This window comes from Pseudorasbora parva, chromosome 11, assembly GCF_024679245.1.
Source record: "Pseudorasbora parva isolate DD20220531a chromosome 11, ASM2467924v1, whole genome shotgun sequence".
NCBI classification, from domain to species: Eukaryota; Metazoa; Chordata; class Actinopteri; order Cypriniformes; family Gobionidae; genus Pseudorasbora; species Pseudorasbora parva.
The window spans coordinates 25,731,356-25,749,903 of NC_090182.1; the positions used below are offsets into that span (position 1 = coordinate 25,731,356).

An 18,548-nucleotide genomic window follows, 5' to 3' on the forward strand; every position below is an offset into this window, starting at 1 on the left:
TATTGTAAATGCAGATTATATGCTATTTACGTTCCAAATGCCAAACATCTGAATCTATTTTGAACTAGTTATCTTAAACGGACTGTTTGAAAGAACCGAATCAAAACGAGTCGCACTTTCAATCGTCCTGCTATGTTGACTAGAACAGCTATGGGTTCTGCCTCGCGCATGCGCAGTGCTGTTCTCCGTGCGGCGTTCTGCTGATGGGATGAGGGCAGGCGGATTCATGAACAACAGACCCAGATGCTGATGAGAGAAGAGCGGCTAGGGCGACGCGTGGTGTTAGAGAATGCCACGGCAAGAAAAGAGTTTCCTGTCATTAACGCTGAGGGAAGGCATCACTGTCTCATTGACTGCGTTCTTTGTTTTTGACTTGGAGTCATAACTGCGGCTAATGCTGCAAATCCTGACGTTACAATGCCAGCGGGGCTGAATGCGCAAGGCAGCGGTATACCTATCTCTGATGCGATGGGTAAGTACAAGGTCAATGGCATTCACTGCGCCTACAGTCTTGCGAAACACAATTTACGCTTGTATTTACATTTAAATGCGATTAGCTACGTTTATTCATAGTAATTATAATAACAGGCTTGCAGCACAGAGAAATAAGCGTCCCGTAACCTACATTGTGTACGTGTGTCCCCAACGAATGTCGTTAGAACATTTATCTATAGGCTAATATTAATGAAAATACACAAACATTTGTGGACTATTATGTTATTTGCATGCGACTTGTAAAGTTAATTTGTATTTTGTTTAGTGACAGAAAACCCTCATATTACAACACATAGTACCAACATTAATCTGGGTTTCTGGGTTGTGGCAGAGCCTTTGCAGCTAATGGTACTATCGACATGATTGTTTTGTTTGCATTACCCCAAATCAAACGTGCCTAAAATAAAACAATGATAACAAAATGTTGCCCAAGGGATGGGTGTGTTGTGCTGTGGCAGCTTCCAAATCCGTTGTCTTTTACAGGATCGTTTAAGAGAAGGAAAAGAAAGTCCATCATAGTTACAGTAATGCTCCTAATTGTCTCCATACTCATCCTGGTCTTTGGTCTGGCCGCTACCACCAGGACACAAAACATCACTGTTGGTGGCTACTATCCAGGAGTCATTGTAAGTATGTTTCTAATGTTCATAGTCATGTGCTGAACAGACTGCAAACCATTATCTTGGTCTATAAATGAGTTTGTGATGTAAAGCACTGTGGGGAGGAAAAGGCCTCATGTTTAATTATTTTCCGCTTGGCCCACCATTATGGTGACCGGTGGCCATTACCTCATTACTGTAAGATTGAACTGAGTGATCCAGTCATCCATTCATTGTTCAACCGCAAGTATCATTATGTTCAACACTCTTGGAGAAACATGCAAGCTTAAATAATAATCCAGAACGTTTTGTACAAGTAACAGGTGTTTTCCTGGTATTCTGCAGGGACTGACTGTTTTGAAATACTATATGCAAGTGACATGGCCAGACTGCGTAAATAGCTTTCAACTTGGCCATTGATCACACCATAAAATAAACCATAGTGCTTGAAGAAAGACAAAAGGCTTTGTGGCAATGGGATATTGTATGTGGGATTGTAATTGAGTGAGGTCATCTACCTTTAAGACTATGACATAGGTTTATATTTTATGTAGACTTGCATCATGATAGAGTTTCCCCCTGTGATATTTTCAGCTCGGCTTCGGGTCCTTTTTGGGAATCATTGGCGCCCATTTGATAGAGAATAAGAGGCAGATGGTAAGGAGTCTTTCATTACACTGCTCATATTGGATTCTGTGCTTGTGCATTCTGTCATCCAATTGACTTTTTTAACCAAATGCCCGCACAAACAAACACATTTCCAAGAATCAACTGCTTGTTTTTAGTCATGTCATAATGGCAGAAAGGGCTCACAGGTTCGAGCTCGAATAGCAGGGCATGTTGCAGGCCTTGTGGTGAGAAGCACCCAGAAATAGCTCAGTGTAAGGGGAGTGGGATGGATGTCCATGCAGGAATGTTCAGAAGCCATTGCAGTGCAGAGGGAATAGGAGGTGGCACAATCCAAATAAAGAATGCATGAGGATGGCATGGCTGGCCAGATCATAGACACACAGGAACAATTATTGCTGGGAGAGCGCAGAATAAACACTTCACCCTTATAGTGGACGTGGTTAGAGCATATAGTCCAGAAGTCTGGGAATTAGACAATCTTTTTTTTTTTACTTGGAGATAAACAATGTTTCATTTTTGAACAATGTAAAAACAAGAAAGAAGAGTTGACATTTCGGCACTATATTTAGGTCACTAATCAAATAAGCAAATTTGTAAAATTGAGCATGTCATATCATTTTCTACAGGCAGTCAGATGTTCTTGTTTCTGTTAAAGCACAAGATGCTCTTTGGATCATTTTCAAATCATGCTGAACATAATCATCAGAGTGTATGCTGCTTTAGTGCTGCTGTCATTAAAGCAAAAGGGAGACAAACCAAATACTAAGACTTTTCACTCCTACTGTTACAATGGTAACATAAATTGTATTAATAAAATATAAATCATCTCTGGTCACCAAGTCTCATGCTCACCAAAGCTGAATTTATTTGATAAACAATACAGCAGATTAAAATTGTGCAGTGTTTTTACAATTTAAAATAGTGGTTTTCTGTTTCATTACATTTTAAAATATAATCTATCTATTCCTTTGGTGGCAAAACTGAATTTTCAGCAGCAATTTATTTGAAACTGAAATCTTTGTAACATTATAATATAGTCTCTACTGTCACTTTTTATTAATTAAACACATTCTTGTTAAATAAACGCTTTAATTTCTTAAAAATATATATTAATTATGTTTGTTGTTAATGGTGGTGGTGTGTGTGTGTGTGTGTGTGTGTGTGTGTGTGTGTGTGGGGGAGGGGGGTTCTAGGAAAGAAATTCATTATTTTGCGATGGATTTATTTAGATTAGGTTATATCAAGTATAACAGATCAGATATGGGCAAATAAATGTGTTTTTGTTGTCCTGTATTATACAAAGCCATAAGATAGATGCCTCTGTAAAGTGCTTTAGAATAAAGGCCGAATGGCGTGACTAAATAGCTGGTTGTGAAAAGGCAGAGAAATAAGTAAAGTTAAGTGGCACTAAGGAAGAATCCTATCAGACCACACTATCTCCATGTCCCATTATAGACACATCTACAAGATCTTAGTAGTAGTGCCCAGGTGTGAATGCACGTGCATTGAGCTACTACAGCAGGAGAATAGGTTGACATTGCTGTTCTGCTTACAGCTGGTGGCCTCCATTGTCTTTATCAGCTTTGGTGTGGTGGCAGCCTTCTGTTGTGCTATAGTGGATGGTGTTTTTGCTGCAAGACATATAGTAAGTCCTTCCACTCCATTTTATTGTAAATGCATTGTAGTGAAAGCATTGTCATGACATACTGCTGTTGTTGTTTTAAAGGACCTCAGACCTGTATATGCTGGCCGATGTGAATATTACTCAAGTGGGACTGCTTTTGATTTAGATGTGAGTCGCCAACCTGAGAGAAGTGCTTTCACCAACTTACAAGCCTCGGAATTTGAGGGTTATGTACTAGTATAGTGGGATCCCATTTAGAAAACACATCTGTCTTGCAGGTCCACTGTCAAACTGCGTCTCGGGTCTCCTGTAACCTGCGCGTGAAGAGCAACACCTGCTACTGCTGCGACCTTTACAACTGTGGCAAGTATGTGTGTGTGAGCGAGTCCCATTTGGATATATTCCTCCTAGAATATTTTCTGCGAACAGGCCGATCTGAAAGAGAAAAAAACGAACAACAACAACTATGCTTTGTTTGACCTTGGTTAATTTCTGGTTTATATTTGCTTGTATGGTGTGTGCTTCTATCCCTGAAATTCAGCTCTGTTCGAAAGAACGTTTGTGTTTATTTATGTTTCAGAGAGCATCCTCTTATGGGACTTCAGAATAAAGATGTTTTGAAAAAATTTAGGAAATCCTCCATGATTTGGAAGTAGGTCTTTCCACTTTTAGCCCCTCAATGACATTGACAGCCCATTATTTGTTGTTCTTAAACTACTAAGTGTGGCTGCATACGGTGGCTGTACTTGATGTACAGTTACTTTACTGATGAAATGAAAGGAACTAAGATTAAGCGTTCCTGTTTCACAGGTGAGGAGAGACAGCAATAATTTAGGTTTACGTGTAAAGAGTCTTTGATGACAGTGAGCTTAAATAAGGATATTGGATATATTTATCCATTTCATGCTCTTCTTAAGAGTGATGTGCACTGGTATGTAGATGGTTTTATTCTATTATTTTGCACGAATCGCTGTTCTGTCATGCTTTACCTCTTTTGTTGCTCTGCCTGTCACCACTATATGTCTTATTTCTTTTATGAATTTCTTGCTATAATATGTTTCTTCTCCTCATCATCTCAGTCGAGTGGAATTGCGAGGAGGGTACCACGAGTACACAGAGGTGCGGAGCTGCCAGGATGTTGTCCACCTTTACCACCTTCTGTGGTCTGCTACCATTCTCAACATTGTAGCTCTGTTCCTGGGCATCATCACCGCCGCAGTGCTGGGGGGCTTCAAGGATATGGTGAGATTGAAATGCAGTGCAAACTACTTTTATACACTATATGGACAAAAGTAATGGAACACAACTATTACTTATTGAATTCAGATTTTTTTTAATCAGACCATTGCCGCTGGTGGATGAAATGTCCGTTTGCATGGCTAGGTGCGCTGCTGCAGTTCAATGAAATTTTACCCCTGCTAGATATTCCACAGCCAACTGTAAAGATTTTTAGAAAGTGGAACCGTTCAGCAACTCAGCCACTAAGCGGAAGACCACATAAAGTCCCAGAACAGGGTTACCGAGTTCTAAACTGCATGGTGCATAAAAGTCGCCAGGTGATTCCATAGCTGAAGAGTTCCAAACTTCCACTGGCATTTAAAGGTGCCCTAGAATGAGTTGAAACAATATGTTAATTGTTCTCTGATATCTACATAGAGGGTATGTGGCTTATTTAAGGGCAAAAATTGTCCAGATACAGTTTTACAGGTCCATCTACAACCCTAGAAATTGTCTCTAGGATGTAATGGTCTGTTTTTGCCGTATTTGGAAGGGTCATGAATATTAATGTTTGGCTCTGCTCTGATTGGCTTTTTTCAGCAGCTCACACAAGTTCAGTTGTTCAGCAAAGCGGCTCATGAGTCCTGACAGAACACAGATCGACTGAATGACACTTTAAGCAGAACATCTCAAATGGAGATTGCTAAAGTGCAGCCTACTTGTTTATTGGTGTTTTCAGATCATCTTGCGTGTATATGGTTGCCAGATTACACGTTTAGGTAAAACACCTGATAGTATGTGTTCTTTTTACAGAAAAGCTCTGATTGTGGGATTTAAATTACTGAAATCTGGCAACTGCAATCACAAACGCTCCTGCAATGCCCACACACACACACACACACACACATTTTAGACTCGTCTTTTTTCGTCAACGATATTGCATGTTTATACAACGATAGTCACAATGTAGGCTACACAGTGACTGTGATGTACTCTTAATACAAGCATGCAAAAACATCATACTTCTGTTCTCAAAAATATTAATATATATTTTTTACAAAATGAATAGAAGCCTTGTCAAATGACTTTCATTTTAACTTATATGGTGGAGAAGGTGACGTTAGCTAGAAGGATCGAGTGAGCGATCTGTAAGCAACTAAACTAATGTAGTATGACATACGGATCTACGGTTGTATTTTGTAATACAAAATAATATTAACCTTTGTCATTAGACACACTATTTAGTTTTGTATGGTACTTGGAGTTTCCTATTGTTACTGTACTAGCATCTTGCGTCATCTAGACAATGCTGTCTCTTTAAGAAACTTTCAATTTAATCAGAAATTGTTTAAACAGTCAATATGTGGATAAATTATTTACTGCTTGCAGGAATAGTTGTAATTTCCACTTTCTTCAGTTTAAGACGCTGAGCGAAGCTTGCTTGAAATGGGCCGTACAAACAAACGATTTTGAATTCAACTTTTGCGGTATGCGATTATAATAAACATGTTTGCGTTATGTTGAGATTCACTTATTTTTCCATGGTGTTTTTCATGCACAAGATTTACATAAAATGTAGGAGGCAATGGTGTTTGAGACTCACAGTATGTGATTGTCCATGTACTGAACTCTTATTATTTCCCTATGGCAAGGTTAATTCAATTTTTTATTCTAGGGCACCTTTAATATCTGTACAAAAACTTTGTTACGGGAGCTTTGTAGAATGGTTTTCCATGGCCGAGAAGCTGCATGCAAGCCTCACATCACCAACTGCAATGCCAAGTGTCAGATGAAGTGGTATAAAGCACGCCGCCACTGGACTGCAGTGGAAACATGTTCTGTGTAGTGACTAATAATGCTTGTTTGACAGTCTGATGGCGAGCGAGTCTGGCAGATTCCAGGAGAAGGCTATCTGCCTGACTGCGTTGTGCCAAGTTGCCAACTGTAAAGATTTGTGGAGGAGGGATAATGGTATGAGTTTTTTTTTCAGGGGTTGGACTAGGCCGCTTACTTCCACGGAAGACAAATCTTATTGATTTAGCATACCAAGACATTTTGGACAATGCTATGCTTCCAGCTTTGTGGGAACAGTTTGGGGAAGTCCCTTTATGCCTCAGCATGACTGTGCGAGTGCACAAAGCAAGGTCCATAAAGACATCACAAAAACCTTTGGGATGAATTGAAATGGAGGCCTTCTTTTGCGCATAAATGTACTTAGCGGACAGACTTCTGAGGCAGTGGAACGGTTTAATGATCTACAGCAAAATAAAGCAAGTTTAGGGTAGAACTAAACACATATTAAATTACTACAGCATTAATTTCTCGCTAGAAATGACATCCGAAGTGGAAATGTTGGATCCAAAATGTAAAATACACACAAAATATATGTTTAGTAACCGCAACTTTCAGACACATTCTTTTTGCTTCTGCTCAACTGTCACCGAATGGAACGCACAGGATTGTGGGATATCAAAGGCAGTGAAGGATACATTTATGCTGCCTTCAAAAACGGATCAGATGAAGGTATCTCAGGAGGAAGGAAGTAAAGCTAGCATTGGATTTGGACTTGCCTTGATGCCTTCCTGCCTTGAAATGTGACCTCCGGAGGCAACATTTTCCAGGTTTCAGACACAGCCCTGGAGTACCACCAGCCCTGCACATTTTGTATGCACATGTGTCCCTCATCTATCACACCTGATTCAGCTCATTAGTAGAAACTGCAAGACCTGAAATGGATAGGTAAGATATAGGGAGACAAACAAAATCTGCAAGGCTGAAAACACCTGATAATCTTGTGGAAAACCCAAAAGAATGCAAGTTGATATAGCTGCAAAGGGGGAACTTACTAATGTCTGTGTATTTAAAATACATTTAATACCTTTTGTTCCTGTTGGTGTATTGGTCAGGTGTCCCAATACCTTTGTCCATGTAGTATACATGCATTTTGTATGATTTCTGAGAACCGGTGATATTCATTGAGTCTGTTTTTTAAAGATGCCTACAGCTGCACCAGATTCTTGTGAGCCAGAACCTCTCCCTATTCCCCCACCGACAGAGACTCCTGGCCCCACCACCTCCAACAACTCTTTTTACAACACTGCCCCCTGCTTACCTCCATACACTGCCTATGACCTTCAGGTAATCGCATTCACTTTCAGCTATCAGCCCATGTTATGTTGCATGCTTTAGAGCAGTGATTTGTTTTTTTTTAAATGTATGCAAATAAACAATGTATATAATATTTATAAAAGGATAAAAATGTATAATTTTCTGTTCATATCCGAAACACAAATTAAGATATTTTAAATGTAATCTGAGATTTCTGTCCCTCCATTGACATTCCACACAACTACCACTTTGTCGCTTCAAAAAATGTATGAAGAGATTGCAAAACAAATTCATATGAATTGAGCAGTTTAGTCCAAGTTTTCATTTAATTTAGGCTTTTATGTTTATCATAATTTATTTTAATTATTTTATTTCAGCTAACATTTATTTTATTTTAAGTAATGCCATTTGTAATGGTTTTAGCCTGACTAAGAGCCTTAAAGATTATAATTTATATGTTTTGAGTGTGTATGCTATGAACATGCTTGTGTCTTTACAGGGTGCCAGCTTGTTTCCTGACTCTTCAGGTCTGTCTGATGATTCCCAGTCTGGAGCCAGTCACATGTGGCCAAATATGATCCCACCTCGTTATTCTCCTCCTTATTACCCACCTGATGAGAAGCCCCCACCATACAGCCCCTAAGGGACCGGTCCGAGAAAGACATTTTCCTGGATTTGGTTATTTTTTTGGATATTAGTGTACCACATCATTGAACAATCATTGTTCTTGAATGAACAACCTTTGCAGAAGAGGCTCACCTGTGTGGCAGGTTAAGTATAAAGAGACTACAACATTAACCACAGGCACTCATCACCATAAAGCAAATGTAATATGCAACGTTAAAACCCTACAAGATTCGCTCAAGTCAACAAACCTGATGTGTAAAATGTTCATGCTATAGTTTCAATCCAAGAGGACTCTTAACTAGCCTGACTATGAGATCAAGACTGTTCACAGATAAGCCTTAAAATGTGTGTCCGCCTCTGGTACAGCTACACCTGGTTCACCGCCTTTTCCTGTAATAGGTAACCTCTGTGGGTCTCCTACTTGTGATTCCTCTGCGTAACTCCATAATGTGAACTTCTCCCTTCCAAAGTGGCACAAAGTGTTTTGCGTCGCATCTGCTTCCTCAGCACGAGGATGAGTCTAATATCTTATCTTGCAATTGATTTGCACTTTATTGTCTTCAGAATTTACTGTATTCACACAGTTCTACGTAATTACTTGAGTTATTTGTAACTGTTTCAGGCAGCTAGATTGTAAAGAAGTGTACATATTTTTAGGCTGAATCTTACTTTTTGTCCTGAGTGCTTTAATAGGATCAAAGATCTAACCTGTAATATGTGGTGTTTCTTTTGCATTACGTCAACCACACAATCATGTCACGAATTCAAACAATCTTTTGTGACAAAAATATAATTAGCTTGATAAAAAGTAATAAGCTCTTACAAGAATGAGAGGACTTTCAAAACCTGTACATCTCACATTCATCTGCCATTTTGCTTTGCCGTTGTTTCGGTCTAGAAATGACAGGACTAACCGAATGTAAAAAAGACTAACCGTTATATAAATTAACATTAATTTAAACATGTTATATGTTCAGTACAGAAAGTGTTTCCACGTTGCAAATATGATATCAGTGTGTGTGTGTGTGTGTGCGCGCGCAATGCAGTACATGCTGTACATAAACCAACAATCAAACCGTCTTCTCATAACTGAGTCTTAAGACTTGTAGTATTCATGTTTGTGTTCACTATGAGTGTCAAGTGTATACACTGTACTTTATGTGCTCGATTTATATCAAGAAAATTGTCCTTTTTTCTGAAGTGAGTAGAGATATTACAAGAAACTCAACAATTTTATGACTTCCTGATTGATGTTTAAGTGCAACTGGTGATTTTACTACAGCCACATGCTATAAAGTAAGATCTTAGCTCAATTGTTCATTTTTGACCATGTTCATGTTACCTGAAAGTATTGTTTACCTTTGATGTTGAAATCTTATAATGAAAGACTGGTAGTTCAGCTCAGTACTGTTAAATATAAAATGTATAGCTGGAATTGTTTTTTTGTTTTGTTTTTTGCTTCTTATCACACATGCATTTGCAAATATGGTCCACCGGCATTTGGCCATTGAATCCATTTGACCTGCATCATGAACTGGTGTGTTATAATATGATTGTTGACAAGATCCACTCTGATATATTAGAGAGGCAGGAATGCTCATGTCAATGACTGGTGGTTATCATACTGGAAAATAGTATCATACCTATCACTTTCATGATGCTCTTGGAAATAAAAGAAATAAATGTGTATGTTCTTCAAAGTTTTATTTCATTCTATATCGCACTAAGACCTAAATAAATAGTTTCCAAAAGGGAAGAAACTGTTAAAATGAAGGTCTTTAGTACTATTATGTACATGATAATGGTGTTAGAACACTAGTTCTGACTGAAGGAATCTCATTGTATTCACAGATTCTTCACACAGCCCACTAAGCTAATTAATTATAAAACTATGCTGAAAAAATAATTGTAAAAATGATATACATGTATATACAAAATATTAAACAGAAAAAGAGAGGTCCTTTGTATTACCCACATTACGCTTTGATTACCCTGGACATTACAGTATCTTGTTTCTCTAGACATGCCCCGACGAGGGATGAATATTTCTCTTCAGGTCCCAAATGTTCATAATGTTATATAAATAAACAACCTCAAAACATAATTAATGGACAGATGACATAAACATTTCAAATATTTACTCCATCTGTCTTGGACTGCTGACACCGAAAACTATAAATACAAATATTTAAACCATTTCTTACTGCAGGACTGGTCTATCTAGCGCCAAACAATGATTAAAAAGTACAATAATAAGCCGACAAGAAAATTCATATAATGTTAGCGTCTCTTGCAAATGAAACTGAAAGGAATAATTGGTTATAATTTATTTTAAGGTGACATAGTTACATTGTACTTATTACTCAAATAAGTACAGAGAAATATTATTAACTACATGAACTTCCTATAGAGTTAGGGTTTGGTTAAGGTTAGGTACGTGTAATTATGCATAATTTACTGTTATTACTATAGTAAGCACATGTAGTAACGTGTTACTACGTCACCTTAAAATAAAGTGTTACTGAATAATTTAGTATGATGATTTCACTCTTACATTTAATTTTGGAATTAGCACTTATGTAACACTCCCAAAAAGCATTTACACATTAAAGTTACACAATTGTAAGAATAACTGTAATAAATTGCAACAGTATGTACTTGAGCCCAACTTATTACTTCCAACATGGTTGTACTGTCCAGAACATAAAAAGGAACAGAAAATATTAAAAGTCAGCTCTACACAGATCTAATGTAGCTGTACATAAAATATGTGTTATCTACTTTGTCTTATTATCTGATGAAGCATTATAACGATTCAATAATGGACTGTGAAACTGAACTTGTTATAACTTGTTCTAAATATACAATAAAGCACCTTGAAACTATTTTCAGTTGATGAATACTAGAGTTGAGTTTTCAATCAAATGGTCCAGAGAACTAAGATCACCTGCGCCTTCAATTCAAACACGAACAAATGAACAAGGCACCTGAGCCAGAGGAGTGAACAAGCATGCTCAGTACGTCTCTGGTATAACAAACTCAAATTCGTTCGTGGTTTCTGCATTTATTTGGTCGACAGGCCGTGGTCCTGGTCGAACGTGAGCCATCGGCCTGTTTTGTGCTTCGGATTCTACAAAGATGTCATCCCAGCTCAGAGGTTTGCCATGGCTAGATGGTGGCTCGTTGGTAAAGTGCTCTTTGTCGGAGTTTACATGTTGGACAGTCCCATCTTCATTGATCACCGGAATCCCCCCCGACTCCTCAGACACAAAGGAATACGGTTTGAACTGCAATGTTTTGCAAGGCAGCAGACGATACAGGTTGTTGCAAGAGTCATCTTTCTCTTTCCTTCCCGAAGGATCTTGGTTGTGCATTTGCTTGCAGTGGGTGGACAAAATCTGATAATTGAGAAACATTTCATTGCACAGTAAACACTGGTACCGTCTTTCGCCTGTGTGCGTGATTTCATGTTTGGTTCTGTACTCGGCCAGGGCAAAAACCTTGCTGCAGTAATGGCATGGATACTTCCGTTCCCACGAGTGAGTGTTAAAGTGCCGCCTGAGGCTTGTCAGGCACACATAGGGACGCTTGCACACAATGCACACGTAAAAGGTCTTTCCATCCATGATGAGTTCATAGTGATCCTCCTGCTCCAGCTTTGATTTTTTCTTTCTTTGAGGTGAAGTATTGGTCATGTTGGGAGAATCTTGTGGCATTTGCGATTTTCTACCGGGAGCCATTCCCTCCCCAGCATCCTCTTTTACTGGAACGATGTCGTAGGTGTTTTCGCCAATATTGGCATATACTTTACAGCCCGGCGATAGCGAATCGATTTCCGAAGCTTTGTCTAACGTTATCGTCTTTTTTGTAGACACTGCTGGGACTATGTTTATTGCAGGCATTGGTCCGTTATTGGTGCTATATGTCGGCCTTACATCCGATAGTCTGATTTTCCCAGGATGATCGGATGAGAGCTCTAGAAGGACCTTTTTCTTTTGGACACCAAGTATTTCGTTGTTGTCTAGAGGCAGTGAGGTGCTGTGAGGATCTGAAGGGAGGCTGTTCACACAAGATGGGGTTGTGGGCTCACTGTGTGAGCTCGTTTTTGCTGGTGAAGTGAGAATACTGATACTGGTTTCTGGGTTTGAGAGGAGCACGACATCTGGTTGGGGCTCAAGGTTACTTTGAAGAGATGTGTTCCTTTCAGAAGGAAGCTTGTCGTTACCTACTTGGGCTGTTGAATCTTTAGAGGCAATACTTTCCTCGTTTGTGACTTTTTGTTTTTTAGCCTCTGGTCCTCCTTCTGTGTTATTAACATCTGATATCTTGGTCTTCTGAGCTTGCGGAGCCTCTGATTTTGAGACAAAAAGGACATCATCATCTGAATCTATTTCCTTTTCTGTATTACCACCTGCCATGTTGAACTCTTCAGCAGATAGTGAGAAAGTCTCAGTAATAATTGGCATATTCTCGGCTCCAGTCTCATTTTTCTCAGAGGAATTCACACTGTTGATGTCACTTTCTTTGGACAGGCCGGGTAATCCCTTGACTTGTGCGAGCGGAGTTCCTAAATTGGCTATGAACGGCACGCCCAAAGCCTGACCAGCACTGATGAGATCCTTTAGCCTGTCAGATCGAACCCTGTAGATTTTTGAAGTGTATATATAGTTCAAGATCACATCGAATATGTCTGCCTTGATGAAGTTCAGCTCTAAAACTTTTCCAGAAACTGAGAGAAGTTGCCGGAAATAGGTACTCGAGGCAGAAAGCACACATTTGTGTGCCTTAAATTTGCGGTCTTGCACGATTATGGTGATGTCACAGAATAAGCCGCTGTGTCGCTCATCATTGATGGACTTCAACAGGGATGCTGGATACTGAGTGTCCGCTGCAGATATTAGTTTTAGTTTCGACATGCCTGTGAGAAAAAGGGTATAATAAAATTGAATGTACTTTAATTTAACAGTTTAAAAAAAGATTAGTAATAACAATAAAATTATTTTATTATAAAACATGTTAAAATTGTATTACATTTACTATGCAAACCATTGAACATTGTGCTGTCAAGTATGCAAGAGACACATTTCAGCTGTCTGGCAATGAAAAATAAATCATATTTTTATTTTATTTTTCTCCCTCAGATTATGCCGTTATAAACATACTTTAAACGTTCAATATAACTTAATTTTAATTCTAAATTCACGGCAACATAATGTAGAAGCTCGAGAATCAAATGCACGCTAGCTGGCTAATTGTACAGCAACAAAAGACATGCATAAAAGACATGCGACTTGAAAAGTAACATAAAACTACTGCTTTTGACTAGTTTGACGTGATTAAACAAAATACTATTCCTATGAGCCCACAACATTTTGATATCACTCAGAACTGGTAGGACACCGGTGGGCAGCGGTCGGTCAATGTGGAAACAAAAACAAATGGCTCAATTCAACCCTCCTTCCTGGTTTGGCGGCAGCGCGCGGCCTATCTGACTATATGATGCAGAACAACGCGTATGTAGGTTAAATTAGATGAATTATGGTTATAATCTCCCCCAACCTCGGAATTGAATTCTCAAAAGCCTATACCTGCAGAGCGACCGGTTAAAATCCACAATTCCCTTTGCAGAGAAACAATAATGACAGCGATAACGTGAGTCGGTTGCCGTGGACAACACAACGGAGCTCGAGTTCCTTGTGTGAGAGGAACGAGTCTCGCGCTTGCGCCTCCACCAGCCGACAGGAGTCGCGCACAACAGTCTGCCACAATATACGCGTGATGAATATTAATGAGGCGAGGCAAGAAGATTTATCTTAAACTTTACTTGCACAAGTACGGATATACAAAGACACCGAGATAAAAAATACATGATACTGAGTACTTATATAATTACACTGTAACAATGGCACCACAAAATAAAGTGTAATCATGTTTTTTGTCTCGAATTTTGTAAATAAATAACCAAGTAGGTTTTCCATTTTGAGTCTGTTGGTACTATGCAAAAATAAATCACATTATTATTATTATTATTATTATTATTATTATTATTATTATTATTATTATTAATTTGTATAACCATTTAATAACTGAAAGTGCTTTATTGACAATGAATATAACCAATAGGCTTACATAGTGTGTAAACGTATTACAGTCTCAGTTGTTGCAACTATAGATTATGCAGATTGTCAAATGAGTAAATTTGCACAAGGGTTTTTATCTCAGTAACTGAGTAATCTGCTTTTAGCCAAAAATCAAAATTACAAAAATGCTTATTCTAGCAGTGGTTTTGTGTTGGTTTTAAAAAAACAAAAAAACAAACAAAAAAACATTGTTCTTATATTAACATTAATTTATTTCTATACGTTATATATATATTTAGACAATTATGAACAAAATGCCAGGTGCTTAAAAAGAAATAAGTAATTATATGCAATTTTGTAAACGGTATGGAGAACACGCAGGTTTGTTCATTTTTTCACCAAATAAATATTTTAACACGTGTAGCAAAGCTTCCATCCTTTTACATAGACTATTAGGTGATGAATCTGTCATAGTTTTCATACTTGCAAAGAAAAATTATTAAATCAACATACATTTTTAATATACTCAAAGGGAATCCAAAACACGTTGGAGTCACGTTGGAGTGCCATTTTGTCAAAAACACACACCTTCCATGTCGCCAGGGGGTGATATTGCGTTTGTCACATCACAAATGTTCATAATAGAAGAATTCAACGTAACGTAAACGTAAACACAAGCAGAGCAGACACAAATATAGTAGGTCAACGACACTATTTTGATCCCATAACTCTCGTTGCTTTGTTTACCGGGTTCGCGGTGAGTCTCAATTTATAATTTATTTAAATTAAAATTTGTCTCAGTAGTTAAAAAAACTTAAAAACTGCTGCTCGTTGATCTGGCTAGGTTAGCTTTGCTAGTTCTTGGTGAACTGCGACATGACAACAAAATGTAATTAACACGACGTTTTTGACCTAACTATATAAATAAAGCAAAACGTCGTTAAATTAACACGTTAAAGCTATTACGACAGATTATAGTAATGCCCGAGCTGGACGTAAAATATTCAGGCCCTGTGAGCCCGAAGAGACGCCGACAGAGCCGCTCCAACAGCCGCTCACCGGACAGAGGGCTTAAGAACCACAGACACGACCACGAAGACGACCACAAATCGAGATACATCGACAAAGAAAGGAACAGAAATCGGTTCCGATTTGGCAATTCTCGCAGTCGCTCAAGGTCAAGAGAAAGAGATCGGACAAATTGGTCAGACCAGAGAGACCGAGAACACGGCCCAGGATCAAGATCCGATTACTATGATAAAAGAGATGATGCCCAGCGACAGAGACAAGACGCTTTCATCGCGAGGTTAGACACGCGTGTTGTCTACATTGTTTGTAGTGACATACAAAGTCTGGCATTCATTCTCTTTGTGTTTTCTCTATTAAGGCGTCTGCAGGAACGTGAGAGAATTGGTGAACTTGGATGTCCTGAGGTCTGGGGCTATTCTCCAAGAGTCAGAGAACCTGAGTGAGAACATATTAATTACCTATAATTACTCACAGTATACTGTTATAATATTTGTGTCATGAAGCATAATGTGTGTCAAATCATCAGACAAATGAGTCCAACATAATTAAAAATTAATAAATTTTTTAAAATGCACCTTTAATTTGATGCATCTGCACTTCTGCACTGTCACTAAGTTGTAATCAAATATTTACTACATGTTCACAACTTTATTTATAAAGTTTCAATATTTTAGATTTATATTTCTTTATATAAATGTATTTTTCCCATCCTAATATGAGTGTTTATTTTTCTGTATTATTTAAAAATATTTTCTTGGCTGTATAGGATTTGAGTTACAATTATGTTAATGTCGTATTTTAGTTGCATTTCTGAGTTGATAAAAATGTAACTGCTTAGATCAAATTATAGGCAAGTATCGATGGAAGGTCCCTAATCTGATCAAATTACATTGCCTATAAAGTGACAAGTTGACACTCTAAAACAGTGTATTTACAGTATATCTGTCATATACCCAATCTCTAATCTCTTTTAATAGCTCAGACGAACACACTCCTGTAGAAGCGGATGTGAAGAACAGCAGCTCTGATTCAAGTTCAGAGGGTAAATGATTCTTTAAAATCTTTTTAAGTTTTTGTATTACAGCATGTCTACTGAACGTGACCTGGAAGTTGTTGAATTTTTCCAAATGACTGATTTCATGTCCACAGAGGAAAAGAAGAAAAAGAAAAAGAAGAAGAAGAAGAAATCAAAGAAGAGGAAAAACAGGAAGCACTCAGAGGACAGCGAATCAGAAAGTGATTCTGAAGGTTTGGGGCAGTCATTTTTTGTTCTAAAACGTGTTAATCTTATGTCAGATTATATGAAATGTTTACATGCTTGTTTTGCAGAAGAGATGAAAAAGAAGAAGAAAAAGAAGAAAAGTAAAAAGTAAGACTTGTGATTTCATCTATAGCAAGTGTATTGAATCAACAAGGCTTGAATGATTTTATACAGCAGCATGATTTGTCGTCACAGGAAGAAATCAAAGAAGAAGAAGGTAAAGAAGAATCACAAGGAGTCCAGTAGCTCTAGCAGTGAACATTCAGAGGAAGAAGAAGAGGATGTCAATGAAATCTCATGGGTGGAGAAGACTGGTGTTGGAGAACATGTTGTTGGACCTGAAGCTCCTCTTACTCACCTGTCCCAAGATGATAAACCTTTAGAGTAAGCATTGGATTCCTCCTCCACCCTATTGCTTAATTATAACAGTCGCTGTTTTTAAATCATGTTTGATCCTGTTCATCATTTGTTCCATAGTTTTGGCCACGCTTTGCTACCAGGTGAAGGTGCGGCCATGGCAGAGTTTGTCAAAGCAGGAAAACGTATTCCGAGAAGAGGTGAAATTGGCTTGACAAGTGATGAGATTGCTGAGTTTGAGAAATCTGGCTTTGTCATGAGTGGAAGCAGGTGTGAAGCTTTTATATGTTTACGTACATACATTATCGTTCAATAGTTTGGGGTCAGGTTTTTTTTTTTTTAATAAATGAATACTTTTTATTAAGCAAGGACTCAATTAATTCAATTAATCAAAAGTGCTCATACATTTATAATGTTACAAAGATTTCTATTTCAGTTGTATTATTCTGTTCTATTGAACTTTCTATATATTTTTCTATATAAGTCGTGAATTTTTTTTTCTTGGTGGTTTCCACAAAAAAAAACACTTAAAAAAAATTACAATAGAAAACCATTATTTTAAATTGGAAAAATGTTTTAACTTTATTGGTATCAAATAAATGTAATCTTGGTGAGAAAAGAAATATTAACTCTTTCTGACCCCAAAATTTAATTGCAATTTATGCCTTTAGGTGTATACACAGTAGGTGTATCATGCAAATTTTTATACCCTATATGCTACTATGCCCTCAGACATCGCCGTATGGAGGCTGTGCGTCTGAGAAAGGAAAACCAGATTTATAGTGCTGATGAGAAGAGAGCGCTTGCATCCTTTAATCAAGAGGAAAGGAGAAAGAGGGAGAGCAAAATCCTTTCCAGCTTCAGGGAAATGGTGTACAGAAAAACTAAAGGCAAAGATGAGAAGTAGACTGACCTGCAGAATTATATTTTCAGTTTTTTCATTTTACTGAAATATGTGTTTGTATAAAGTTTTCTCTGCTTGGGCATTCTCCTGTGCAATATACAGTGAGAGGCTTGTGAACTAAAATTGTTGTATACATTTTTTATTACAAGTAAGGAATAAACTGTGATCAGTAGACTCAAATCATTACCAATTACAATACCCTTCATGTGACGTTCTCCCCACCCCCACCCCCCAATAAACAGAATGGTTATATGATCCGCTCGCAGTCATGCTGGAACTTTCATTAACTATGAGAATGTATCCCTTCTTTAGTAATAACCCTGTACGTGGTTAATTAGCCCCCCTTGTGAGTTTTTAAACAGTAGTCTTTGTTTTTAAGATCTGTACTGTAGTGTATCTAATTGCAGGAACTTTCAATACAATATTGAAAGACAATAATGGAACAATATTAATTTTCTTAAGAAAATTTGATGCCCCCTTTTTTCATTTTAATGCAGTGCTTTTAAAGTATTATTAATTAGTGCCATTAAAGTATTATTTATCAGTTTGTGTTATTGTGTGCATTCAAAAAATGTGCTGCAAAAATATTATGTTTTGCAGATGGTTAAGTATGAAT

The 18,548-nt window shown here is 37.8% G+C and overlaps 3 protein-coding genes across 5 annotated transcripts; 2 read left to right on the forward strand and 1 right to left on the reverse strand.

Moving 5' to 3' along the window:
- Positions 1–166: 166 nt before the first annotated feature.
- tmem255a (transmembrane protein 255A) lies at positions 167–9,988 on the forward strand. 2 transcript variants are annotated; one of them, XM_067457552.1, is made up of 10 exons: positions 167–472; positions 979–1,121; positions 1,689–1,751; positions 3,280–3,369; positions 3,451–3,516; positions 3,627–3,715; positions 3,929–4,000; positions 4,428–4,590; positions 7,561–7,704; positions 8,174–9,988. In XM_067457552.1, exons 1-10 carry the CDS (start codon positions 418–420, stop codon positions 8,315–8,317), a joined length of 1,029 nt encoding a protein of 342 aa, XP_067313653.1. In that variant the 5' UTR covers positions 167–417; the 3' UTR covers positions 8,318–9,988. The 2 variants fall into 2 exon arrangements, with proteins under 2 accessions (XP_067313653.1, XP_067313654.1); XM_067457553.1 differs by lacking the exon at positions 3,929–4,000.
- Positions 9,989–10,082: 94 nt separating this feature from the next.
- Positions 10,083–14,046, reverse strand: zbtb33 (zinc finger and BTB domain containing 33). Its single transcript, XM_067457550.1, has 2 exons — positions 13,890–14,046; positions 10,083–13,219 (listed from the first exon to the last, which is right to left on the reverse strand). Exon 2 carries the CDS (start codon positions 13,215–13,217, stop codon positions 11,316–11,318), a length of 1,902 nt encoding a protein of 633 aa, XP_067313651.1. The 5' UTR covers positions 13,218–13,219; positions 13,890–14,046; the 3' UTR covers positions 10,083–11,315.
- A 957-nt stretch (positions 14,047–15,003) lies between these two features.
- On the forward strand, positions 15,004–18,187 carry nkap (NFKB activating protein). 2 transcript variants are annotated; one of them, XM_067456577.1, is made up of 8 exons: positions 15,008–15,687; positions 15,769–15,849; positions 16,388–16,452; positions 16,560–16,658; positions 16,740–16,779; positions 16,867–17,055; positions 17,149–17,298; positions 17,761–18,187. In XM_067456577.1, exons 1-8 carry the CDS (start codon positions 15,362–15,364, stop codon positions 17,933–17,935), a joined length of 1,125 nt encoding a protein of 374 aa, XP_067312678.1. In that variant the 5' UTR covers positions 15,008–15,361; the 3' UTR covers positions 17,936–18,187. The 2 variants fall into 2 exon arrangements, with proteins under 2 accessions (XP_067312677.1, XP_067312678.1); XM_067456576.1 differs by having other exon boundaries at positions 15,004–15,687; positions 16,560–16,779.
- Positions 18,188–18,548: the final 361 nt, after the last annotated feature.

Excerpts from the sequence above, each read along its gene's own strand:
- zbtb33 (XM_067457550.1), bottom strand. The coding sequence starts at position 13,217 with ATGTCGAAACTAAAACTAATATCTGCAGCGGACACTCAGTATCCAGCA.
- nkap (XM_067456576.1), top strand. The coding sequence starts at position 15,362 with ATGCCCGAGCTGGACGTAAAATATTCAGGCCCTGTGAGCCCGAAGAGA. Across the intron at positions 17,056-17,148 it reads CAAGATGATAAACCTTTAGA|TTTTGGCCACGCTTTGCTAC; the intron begins GTAAGCATTGGA and ends TTTGTTCCATAG. Across the intron at positions 17,299-17,760 it reads TTTGTCATGAGTGGAAGCAG|ACATCGCCGTATGGAGGCTG; the intron begins GTGTGAAGCTTT and ends CTATGCCCTCAG.
- tmem255a (XM_067457552.1), top strand. The coding sequence starts at position 418 with ATGCCAGCGGGGCTGAATGCGCAAGGCAGCGGTATACCTATCTCTGAT. Across the intron at positions 4,001-4,427 it reads AAATCCTCCATGATTTGGAA|TCGAGTGGAATTGCGAGGAG; the intron begins GTAGGTCTTTCC and ends TCATCATCTCAG. Across the intron at positions 4,591-7,560 it reads TGGGGGGCTTCAAGGATATG|ATGCCTACAGCTGCACCAGA; the intron begins GTGAGATTGAAA and ends TGTTTTTTAAAG.